The 12415-nt window shown below is 39.8% G+C and overlaps 1 protein-coding gene across 14 annotated transcripts in view; it reads left to right on the top strand.

Moving 5' to 3' along the window:
- Positions 1 to 12415, top strand: part of UNC80 (unc-80 subunit of NALCN channel complex) — a 188877-nt gene that overhangs the window by 1180 nt on the left and 175282 nt on the right. For all 14 annotated transcript variants that reach the window (XR_012154378.2, XR_012154377.2, XM_073306697.2 and 11 more), the window contains exon 2: positions 297 to 345. Coding sequence is in view for 12 of the 14 variants with exons in the window: in XM_073306697.2 (XP_073162798.1) it covers positions 297 to 345 (49 nt within the window). In the remaining 2 variants the exon portion in view is untranslated. The remainder of the gene's footprint in view (positions 1 to 296; positions 346 to 12415) is intronic.

Here is a 12415-nt window from a genome sequence, read left to right on the forward strand (position 1 = left end):
TCATATTTTTAAAATGTCTTGCTTTTATATTGGTATTTGCATGGTATTTGTGAAAACCTTCTGTTTATGGAAAAGGTAATAATAACATTCTGTACAGTGCTTTCAACAGGTATCTGAATTTCTCATGGCTTCATTCCTGTTTGTTACATGGGCTTATCTAGCCACTTAAGTAACCTTGTCACACTGACAAAATAATTTAATTAAAAATGACTCAATAAAGAACGTGCTTAATGTGCATATCTATAACTACTGTTATGAAAGCTAACTCTTGTTTTTGCTGTTTGTTGGATTTTTAGTGCATTTTTGAGGCCCAAACTGGGAAAACAGTATGAAGCTTCCTGCGTGGTATGTTTTTTGTCTTAAACTCATCGTAGTTTACTAGTTTTATGCAGCATTGGCTAAATATGGAAACTTGATAAAAGAATGAACTCAAAGGGCCAAATAATCTCTTGTGTGAATCCATTTACATCAGTAGTTACCCCAGAGATGGAAAAATGTTCCAAATACCTATGCAAAGAAGTCAAACCAGACATGCAGCCCAAAATGCACTTAAAAGCATATTAGTTGAGAAATTTGTCATGTTCAAAGACCATAGTAAAATATTTGGGTGGGGGCAACAATATCTTGGGCCCTCATCCTGCAATCACTTATGTGCTTAACTTTGTGCATATAATTAATCCCAGTTACATTAATGGAAATATGAATATGTATAAGAAATATATGCATAAATATTTTCAGGAATAAGGCCTTAACTTGTATTTCTGTAGTCCCATATGCAAACTACTAATGAAACTGAACAAATCAGAAAATAGAGAACACAATATTTTAACAGTACAGTCAAATACAGAAACTATTATAAAATAGTTACCATTATCTGTATATTACCAGCTGTGTCTTTAAAGAGCTTGACTTCTGAGAGAGCTGATTCGCTAAGAAAATTATTTGACAAGGTCAAATTAAATGTGTCTAGGACACTTCATGATTCCTTGAACAGTTATTGTGCACTGCAGTTGAGCTTCCAATGTATTAAACTAAGTCAATTGTCAAATTTGGATGTAATTTTTTTTTAAGAGTTGAAATAGCAATCCTGACACAAATTGAGAGACTAGAGTATGATTTTTTTAAAGTCTTTACCGCATTCTCTGGCTCCTCCTTACAAGACGGAGAACTGGAGCAACCCTGAGTATGTGTGCCACATATCACTTGGAAGATTTAGAACCATTTTTTCTTCTTATCATGCTGTGAATTCTGCAATGTTTTATTTTCAAATACTGAAAAAGGACCACTGAAAAAGTAGTCAAAGGAAGTGCTTGGTGTGGGTGGACGGAGGTGGGGGAGTTGGGTAATATATGCTAATATGGCAGGTCTGGATTCCTAAGCACCAAGCCATTGTCAGTAGCAATACCTAGCTGGATATGTGTTGGAAAAATTACAGCTGGCTGCACTGCACTCCTTCACCAATTTGGGGTCTCATGAATTTTCCCTAGTCATGCCCTAACACACCTGTGCTTCCACCTCTGTGGTCCATTATAGAAACTCACCTATGTATGCCCACATAGGTAGGCAGACTCCTACCTATGTGAGTTCTCCTACCTACATGCTTATCCCACCAAGTACAGGTCCAACAGTCATCCTGTTGTGTAAGCCCCTACAATGCTGATGCAAGCTCACTCAGCATTTGTCCTTCTATGTGTGTATCCAAGTACTTACAGTTGTCTATATTTGTAACATGGATGGCTGAAGAGGTTTCATGCTTCTGAGAATAATTCAGCAACACATTGATATTCTGTCTGTATTTATTGGTAGAATATCTCTCCTGCAGACATTCAGGCAATCTACTCCAGCAAATGAATTTGGCATTACAAAGGATTTGTAGCCTTCATGCTTATGGCCACCACTCAGCACACTAAAAAAACACTTGTTTCTTCAGCTGCATCCTGCAGTTGTGAATTAATGTCCTTATGTAGTTTATGATAGGAAATTTCCAAATGTGAGACTTAACTATGAGAAGTTGAGAAAAGAAGAATATAGGACCTGATCTGTTGAATCAAGCTACTGATTCCTCTAGTCAGTCTCTTACTCTTGGAAAAGAAAGATAAGCCTCTCTCCATGCCAATAATGCACCTATGCAATTATATCATGCTGGGGGGCGGGGGGAGGGGGCTTAATATTTTTGGATCTCTGCAGGCAATCAGCTCATGCCCTGAAGGATGGGATGTGATTATCATATAGTGTTATTGGCTGGCACAACTACACAATGTTCCGTAGCCGTTACTGTCTATCCATATTTAGTATCTCAGACATATTTGATTCAAGGACTGTTTGCTATAGACAGTGAATTTCATTGGTTGATTGTACATACATCATGCAAAGAAGTGCCACTTTTTCCTTGGCTCTAAATTCACTGCACTTTAAGTTTTGGTTTCACTTGTTTCCATATTAGGGTATAAAACAGGGGTGGGCAAACTTTTTGGCCACAGGGCCACATCTGGGTGGGGAAATTGCATGCAGGGCCATGAATATAGGGCTGGGGCAAAGGGTTGGGATGTGTGGGGGGGTACAGTGTGCAGGAAGGGGCAGCGTGCATCAGGGGGCTCAGGGCAGGGGGTTAGGGTACAGGAGGGAGTGCAGAGTGCAGGAAGGGTTCGGGGTGCGGGCTCCAGGATGGCAGCAGCGAGCAGCTGGGCTAAGACAGGATCCCTGCCTTCCCTGGCCCCGCGCCACTCCAGAAGTGGCCGGCACCATGTCCCTGCGGCCCCTGGGGGAGGGAGGGCAGAGGCTCCACGCGCTACCCTCACCTGCCAGTACCTCCCCCGAAGCTCCCACTGGCCATGGTTCCCTGTTCCCAGCCAATGGGAGCTGCAGGGGGTGGTGCCTGCAGATGAGAGCAGCGTGCGGAGCCTTCTGCCCCCTCTCCCACAGGGGCCACAGGGATGTGGTGCCGGCCGCTTCTGGGAGCGGCGCCATTGGGGTGGCAGTCCCGCAGGCTGGATTCAAAGTCCTGGTTTGCCCACCCTCATTTGCCCTGTCTGACCTGGTTTGCCCACCCCGGTATAAAAGGACTCATTGGTTCTCCTTAGATGCTTCATAATTTTTAATATCCTTAGCTGAGTCTTGCTCTAAGGGCCAAATTCTTCTGGTCTTACTTACACAAGTAGTCCTTTTGACTCTGGTGGACTACTGTGAATTAGACAGGCATACTTTGTCTCTAAATCTTAGTAGATTAAATAGCTTTTTTTATTATTATTCTTTTCAATTTCTCACATTGTGATAAATTTCAAACAAACCCAGTTAGAGGTACAGAAAGGTTTACATTCTTCGTACCTTTCCTAAAGTGAGGTAGCCAAAACTGCAATTGTTGTTGTACATGGTAGTGGGGGCAGAAGGAGAGGTACTATTGGTAGATGCATCTGACATTGTCTATCTGTTTGGAATGATCTAAGTATAAATGTTTTTAAAGTTGCTGCCCATTGGGCAGACAGCTTCAGTGAGTTATCCACTGAAAACCCCATCTCTTTCTGCAAAGGATCATGCAAATTCAGAGCTTACTAGTGTACAGAAGAAGGCTAGTGTCTTATTTCTCTGTAAACTTACACTTCTTTAAACTATCATGCTGCCAAACTGTGTACTATTCTGACTGGATCTGCCTTTTTTTATGGTCCTATATACATTTTGATAAATGAAACAGTTCTGCTGTCATTGACAAATATGACCCATTCACTGTTGCCTTCTTCCTCCAAATCAACAGGCTACATGACATGGTACTCCTCTAGTGCCCCCTGCCTTTCTTCACATCAGTTTGAGGAACATCAACTCCCCTGCAGCTCCCACTGGCAATTAAAAACACACAGCTGGCCCATGTCAGCTGACTCAAGCTCAGGTTCAGGGGCTGTCTATCTGCAGTGTAGACATTTGAGCTTGGACTGGAGCCCAGGCTCTAGGACCATGCAAAGCGGGAGGGTCCCAGAACTTAGGCTGCAGGCTGAGCCTGGATTTCTGCACCACAATTAAACAACCCCTTATCCTGAGCCCCGTGAGTCCATGTCAGCTGCAGTCTAATTACAGTGTAGACATACCCTTGATTTGTAAACTGATAGGAAACTAGGTTTTTCCCCAAACAACCTCTGAACAAACTCACTAAAGCTTTTTCTGCTATTGAGTATAATGAAGACTGAGCATTAAAGAATACTTTAAGTTTTTATGCTATCTTCCTGCTTGAGAGTGTGGGTTTTTTTTAAAATGTCACAATACTCTTCTGTAGAACTATAATCCTTTTTTGAGGCGGTGAAGGTGGTGGTGGTGGTGGAATAGAAGCATGGAGAGTGGAGTGCCTTGTCGATGGTCCCTTACCCTAGTAAATCAGTAGCAGAGGTAAAGTAGAATGCAGATCTCCTGATCTCTAATCCTGTACTTCAAACCACTCCATCTCCACACCATTAAACAGAGTTTTTAAAAAAAATACTCCCAAGTCCCAGGAACCTCACATATTGTGGAAGAGAATGAACATGCTGCCTTAGATGGGTACGACAATATTCAGTATGAGATCACAACATTCTCGCATGTGATTTGAGTAGGGGGTTGTAAACAGTGTCTTAAGCACCTGAGAAGCACAGTTAAATGAGACAGTGAGGGTATACCGTGCTAATATAAATGGGGCAAATACAGCTTTAGATATGGGCAGGCTGTAAGTAGAGGGCATAAGGCCCTAAAGAGAAGTCATGCTGAAAAACGGTCTTAAGCAAAACACATTTTGTACTTAGTGCCTCTTTGGATGGGGCGAAGGAGGGGCTTCAGGGACCTGAGCAGGGTGGATTGATTGAAATCACCAATTTTAATTTCTGTTTACATCAGCAAGCAGGAAATCTTGATTTATTTTTTTTTAATCAGTTTTAATCATGGGGGGAGGGATAGCTCAGTGGTTTGAGCATTGGCCTGCTAAACCCAGGGTTGTGAGTTCAATCCTTGAGGGGGCCATTTAGGGATCTGGGGCAAAAACTGGGGATTGGCCCTGCTTTGAACAGGGGGTTGGGCTAGATGACCTCCTGAGGTCCCTTCCAACCCTGATATTCTATGATTCTATGTCTCTACATTTGTAGTATCTTAGTTATCTTCCTAAAGAAAGGTTGATTCTTGCTGGCTGATCAACATTTTAACGGTGATCAGCAACTAAATATAGTCTTTTTGCTGACCAGGAGAACACTCTATCAATACACATTTGTTTAAGCTATATAATTTACTTTTAGTTTTGCATTTAAAACTAACAGTTTCTGATAACAACTTCCTTGTTTAAATAAACAGTTAGTATCTGTAGTTAGTTCAATTCATTATGTTCTTCAGGATTTTAGAACTAGCAGATATCCTCTCACATGTAGTATTTAGTCAGAGATTGAAAGTGGGACACCAAACTTTTCAGCTTGTTCAACTCCAAATTGATTCGTTAACTTTTGAAGGAACTAGTCATTCCACTGAACTAGCTGAATAAACTGACATAAAGAAAATATTCTCTCTGAAATTGCGGAAGAGGCTACTGCTGTCAAAATCGAGTTCAGCACTTCACCAAACTCTGGTTCCAGGTGCCTAGCCAATGACCTTCAGCTGTTCAGTGGCTTGGCTTTCTTGAAAACTTGGCTACAAACATGTACCGATTAATTTTTTTTTTTTTTTGGTATTTAACTTAAATGACTTTAGAATATAATAAATTAGGCCTCATCAAAGATTGTCAGTTTCAGATTTAATTAGGTTTATTTTTTAAATAAACAAACCTCTTTAACAAATGTTTCTTTCAATCCACAATGCCCCTGAGGTCCTGGCTCAGCTACCCCTACCCCTTATTACTGGTGGCAGCTGAGTCTCTTCCTCCAGGAGGGTGCTGGGGCCTTCCTAAAGGACCCTTCCATTGGGGAATTCTGTGGAGGACCCCTGCCCATTTGGTGGTCCTGAGAGGTAGGATTGCTAGGGTCACATTCCCCCAAAGTCCTGGCTCTGCAGTGGTTGTGGTTGGGACTTAGCCAGCAGTATGCCTGCTTGTGCTGTTGGCAGCAGGTAAATATTATCTGTTTCACTCGCACATGAAAGATCATGTGACTTGAGTAATGTTATACAGGAAGCCTGTGGCAAAGCCAGTCCCAAAAGCACCTGTATCATCCTGTCTGGCATTGTAGCCCCGTGATTAGCCTTGCTCTGACAGAATGTGTGTAAACTTCAGGTGTAAGGAGCTACCTGGCCCCTATAAGGAAGTGCCCAAGGGAATGCAAAATACTGCAGAGGGAAATAGACCAGAAGGTCACTAGGGAACAGGGTGAAGAGAGAACACTGATGGTACGAACAAACTCAGAACCGGTTGATGGCACAGAACAGATGGCCTCAAAAGGAAAATCATAATGTAAGTGACCCTGGGGGAGCAGAGCACACACCAGGAACAGATTCAACATTGCCTATGAGTCTGCAATCATTATAATCAGTTCATGACATCAGCTTTCAATACTGCTCTCCAGATTGCCAACTCTGCAGATGTTCCCTTCCTTTCTGTAATTCAGGTGGCAGTGGAGCCCTTGTAATGTGTCAGTCTGCTGTGAGTAGTTGGTCAGGCTGTCTTTTGAAACCTATTAAGGCAAAGTTACAATAAAATGTTCATATACTACATCATACATCAGTTTTATAACTTTTTCTGGATCAGGTTAATATTCAAAGGCTAATCTACAGCATCTGACAGGTGAACCATCCTTCTGTGTGTATGTTGAAAAGGGTGATCACATTTCTAAACACCTGTCCTCTTGTTGGCACTTCTCTTGTGTACATACTTGGTATGAAAACTTTTCTATTACAAGGACAGTCCATATCTTACAACATCACAATTCCATAGGAGGAAGAGTTACATTTTTCCAGTAATATAAAATATAAAGTCTAGCCACTAACAATAAAGAAGAAATTAATTGGTTCTGTTTAATATGTAGATCCTCTCCTGGAACATTAAGTAAGGAGGTCAAGGGGGCTCTAGGATACTGGTATTTTGTCAGAAAACGAATCTCTTTAATAACTTCTTCCCCAAACCATCTAATTCCTGGACTTAACCACTATGTGTGCAAGTATGTACCCCTTTCTTTGCAACCCGTCCAACTGAGCGACTCTCTGGTAGCAAAAATGTGCCAGATCTTAACTAGATTCAAATGCTATCTATACAGCAATTTATAAATATGGGCTACGCAAATTGAAGATGTATATCCCATTTCCCATATAGAGACCCCCTTCTCCATATCAGATTTATTTCCAAAATCCCTCTCCCATCTTTTCATCTGGGTTGTCTTTTTATCAGTATCTTTTTCAGTCAAAATAGGTTTGATTTTTAAGATACATACCATTCTTTAGCTTGCTCCTGGTTGAACTCCTAGAATGTGGTTAAAGGTCTAGAGAGAGCTGCCTTGCATCCACATTTCACAAGAAAATGTTTGACTTGTGAAATACAAGATCTTTATATTATTTTAGTATATCATTATTTCATATCTTTTGGTATGATTTCAAATCAGGACCCAGTAACAGCTGTCTGAATGGAACAATCTTGGCTTTTACCCACAACTAGTAACTTTGATATTTTCTAGGGATAAATTCCTGATTATTAATGAAAGTAGCTAAGGGAGAAGGCCTCCCTGACAGGAATTTTTTTAAAAAAATAGTGCAAAACTGCTGAGGTGGTCTGGATAAATGGGTTATTTTTTTTTCTATATTTAATTACCTGGATTTCTTTTTAACCCAACAATTACTATGACTATTTGGACTCCAATCTTGATTGAATTTTACCTAGTGTTTGGATGGTCTGTTAACCCAATTAATCACATTTTAATTGTGATGGATAGTAAGGAAAATTAGGGAAAGTTAGTCCACCCCACCTTTGAATGTTAGAATTCATCCTTTCTCTTTTTATGTTTTAATATGAATTTAAATAGTGCTTCCTGCTATATTTTTAATGTCTCATCTGGGATGTGCTAAAACAAAAGTAGTATTTTTTGGAAGGACATTCATCTTTACTGAGGCTACCCTATCTAGCCAAAAAAAATCATATTTGTTCCATTCCTTCAAGTCTTTTATTATTTTATTCCACATTGGAGGAAAATTTACCTTAAAAAAGTTTTTCTCTACAATATTTATTCCTAAATATTGTAAAGACTTTTTTATCCATTTAAATTGACGCAGCTGACAGTTTGATTTGGCCCTTTCTGGAGTATTAATTTCTAAAATTTCAGATTTATAATAGTTTATTTTGAAGCCTGCTACATGCCCAAATTCCAAAGTCAATTGTTTTATCATTTTTATCGAGGCTTCTGGATCGTACAAATATAACAAGACATTATCAGCATCCAAAGCTATTTTGTGTTCTAATCCAGAAAGCATTCTGATGCCCTTTATCAAGGGTATTTCTCACATTTATTACAAATGGCTTCAGAAGGAATAAATAGGGCTGATATACACTTATGAAACTGATTTCCAAAACCAAACCTTACCAAAATCTGTCTAAAGTACTCCCACTACAGCTGGTCAAAGACTTTCTCAGCGTCCATTGAAAGTAGCACACAGGAAAAATTGCTAGAATTAACATTTTTAGGTCAAATTCGGAGTTTTTCTGATATCAGAAAAATGTCTGCTGGCAATGAATCCAGACTGGTGTGGGTGAACACATTTGGGCCAGGTGACACTCAATCTGTTTTCTAGCAGCTTAGCATAAATTTTAGCATCTACATTAGTTAAAGAAACTTGTCTGTATGATTCACGGTTGGTAAGATCTTTTCCTTCTGTAGGAATGACCACAATTTTTGCCTCTTTCCCTTTATCTGGCATCTTGTTTCCCCAGCAAAACAACATTAAACAATTCAGTTAAAATAGGGACCAACACTTACTGTAAGGATTTATAATACTCCCCAGAAACCCTGGGGCTTTATTGGATTTTAAATTCTTAATTACAGCTTCAGTTTCCTCTGTAGCAATTTGCCTATCAAGAGCTGCCACATCAGTCTCTGAGAGCTGAGGTAATGTCACACTTCTCAGATATCTACTTATAAGTTTTTAGGATTTGGATGTTCTGAAGCATACAAACTATGGAAAAAGTTAGCAAATGTTTCAGATGCCAGTTACTAAATCTCCCTTCGTATTTCTAATCAGAGGGTTCGCTGATTTATCTTGTTTCTTTTTAAACGTTTGACTATCAGCTTTATTGGCCTGTTCATAATATTTTTGTTCAATATATCTAAGTGTTTGTAACAGGCTAATCTTCCATCTTACACATTTATTTTGTTAAACACTATATAAATACTCCTGTAGATTTATGTCTACCTTTCAAAACAGAAAGTTCTTTAACCCACCTCTCTTCTTCAAGACCTCCCATCTTTTTTAGGTATGATGCTTTATTTATAAGGATTTCCCTCATTACTGCCATTTTAGCATTCCAGAGAACACTTTTATTGATCTCTTCCTTATTGTTTGTTTCTGTATATTTCTGGAAATTTTCATCTAGCTCTTGAATTCTAAAGGGATCATACAACCAAGTTTTATTCAAGAACCAGGCTCTTTGGGACTCAGTGAAAAAACAAACTTTCAATCCAATAAGTGAAGGGGCATGATCAGACCCCCTTATAACTCCCAGATTAGATTTTTTTTCTAAATTAGCAGAGATACTAGGAACAAAAATCATATCAATCCTGGAATAAGATCAATGAGGAACAAAATAATTCAGGTGTCAGGACTGTATGTATTCATCTCCCACCACTTCCTCATATTTTAAGTGATGCAACAAATTTTCACTAGTTCCTCCTGGCTGTTCTTTGTGTACATTCGATCAATCCAAAGTGGGATTAATGCACTTTAAAACCCCCTCCTCCAGAATAATATTCCCTTCTCTAAAACTTCCTACGTTCCTAAAACACTGATCTTTTTTCAAAAAAAAAATCTTGTTTTTGATGGGAGCATATTTATTGGCTAAGGTGAGAAATCTATCTTTCAAAGACCCCTTAATTAAAATCTGTCCTCTATATCTGTGAGTAATGCTGAAACAATAAAAGGGAAGTGTTTACCAAACAGTAGTGTCAACATTCTTCTATTAGATTGACCTGGAGAGAGACATGGTAGCTGTGTCCACGAGGTATTCAAGTATTTATCATTTTTAATTAAGGTATGTGTTTCCTGTAAATTAATTTCCTTTTCAGTGAAAAATCCCTTTTCAGTTAACAGAATACCCTTTTCCTTTTTGTGGCATTGTTCATTCCTTTCACATTAACAGTTATCACACTAATAAATTCACCCGTTAGTACCCAGTCTGCTCTTGCTCAGTATATCACCCTTTGTTAAAAGCAGTGAGACTCCCTAGTCAGGTGCCAGGTCTCCATTACATTTATATCTCTTCTTTAAATATGACATCTTTAGAGTTCCCATCATACACAATAATTTTAAAACTCCGACATACATTGCTTTTTCCCTTTTTTCTCTCCTTTTGTAACACCTGTATTGGTGTACCGTGATTCTGAGGCTGATTTACCATATTTTTTTTTAATTCTGAGCCCTAACGCTCTATTAATATATTTTTCTATTAAAACATATAACAATATTTAACATCTGTTTATATTCTCTTGTTCCCTTTTTCTCTCCCACCTCCCTCCCTATGTATTTCCCCCTCTTGCCTGGTCCTCTCTAGTTGTGAGAGCCCAGGCTCCCCTTACTTCCTCCATGGGTGTGTAAATTTGCAACGGGGAACTATTCTTTATATATTTTTAAGAACCAAGTCTTATCTTATCAAATATCTTTATAACATCGGGCACTATGAGATTATTATACCATCTTTGAGTTCACTTATTCTGACATTTTCCACCATAGGTGACCCTTCCCCAATTAATATACATTTTGGAATGTTTTAGATAAGTCAAGCTTGCTTCATTAGGGGAGATCTGGGTCTTTTGCTATTGCATTATTAACTTAGTTTATAATGTTGTGATTTATATTATCTATAATGTTATTCCCATTAAGTGTACTGTATCCACACAAAGTAAACTATCCAAAGTGCTATACAACCCAGCTTCCATTTAACTATATCCCTTTGTCATAATAACCACATGGATAAAATATCATTTTTTATTACAATGTCTTAGCCCATGTACTAATCCTGTTCTTGTCCAACTGCCTCCATGGTTTGTTTGGTGGAGGGGGAGATTTTGTTTTTGGGGGAAGGTGGGATGGACAGATCTTTGTAGTGGAGGATTTCTTTCTTTTCCTAGACATATAGATCTTCTGGTCTTTCCTCCTGGCTTGATGCGCCTCTTTCAAGATGGCTGTTGCCACCACACTTCCCCTTTGGTTTGTCCTTTCCAAAATAGCCACTGCCACACTTCCTCCCCCAGCCACAGTAGTTCCACTTTATTTTATTTTTTTCATCTCATTGCACTCACACACTAACTCCTTACAGGATAAGGAGGGTCCAGTTCAACATCTCTGAGCTTTCTGAGTCAATTTTAATATGTTCTTTAAGCTGATGGTACTGGATTCTGTGGCTGGATTTCCTTCCCCCCAGAGGCAGCTCTCTGTTACTGGCATCTGCCAGCCCTCTTCAGCCTTCCTTTTCTTCTTTTCAAATCTGGCTCTGTTTGATTGTTCATTTTTAGGGCACAAATCTGTGGATTCAGGTTGGCCTGGTTCTCTTTATCTTCTCATATTGCTTTAATTTATTCCCTGTATTGAAGAGACCTGGATTAGCTCACCACTATGTTTGCTAGTTTAGCCACGCCTCTATAGGCTGGGGTTTTGTTTTGTTTTAGCCTATTATAGCTAGACCCTTTGATTTCAGCTACATTTATAGTTCCCTGGGATCCCTCTTCTATTTTACACATTTCAGCTCTCCCACCCCCCCCCACCCCCCCGCCAAGGGCATATGTAACTGAGAGTGAATGGAGGGTAAAAAGTGGGCTGTTCATCTTGATTTTGCATTATTTTCAGGAAAGAATAAAGGAAATGGCGTCACTGCACACCTGCATGGCTGCAACGGAGAGCAGAGTCTGACCCGAAGCACCATATCTTGCATTCAGTGTGCGGGCAGAACATGAGCTGAACTTGCAGGGAGCTGTGCTTGCATAAACAAGGCAGGGCAAGGCCCTAAGGAAGTGGAGGGAAGGATCCAGATGTTGCTGTCACTTGTGTTCGTGTGAGCCAGAGCCAGAGCAGGGACTGACACTGTAACCATAAGGCCTGGTTCTCCCATACAAATGGGAAACGTTGTACCACACAATCATTAACTCGCTCTAAAGTTTGCTTAACTGGCCATTGGAGAATCCCTCATACACAGGGGTATCCTCTTGCAAACCTACACTAGCATCATGGCTCATAGGCCATCCCCCTTCAACCCACTGGCATAAAGGTTGAGTTCCTCTTAGCTCAATTTATTCCT

This window comes from Lepidochelys kempii, chromosome 11 (genome assembly GCF_965140285.1).
Source record: "Lepidochelys kempii isolate rLepKem1 chromosome 11, rLepKem1.hap1, whole genome shotgun sequence".
NCBI lineage: Eukaryota > Metazoa > Chordata > Testudines > Cheloniidae > Lepidochelys > Lepidochelys kempii.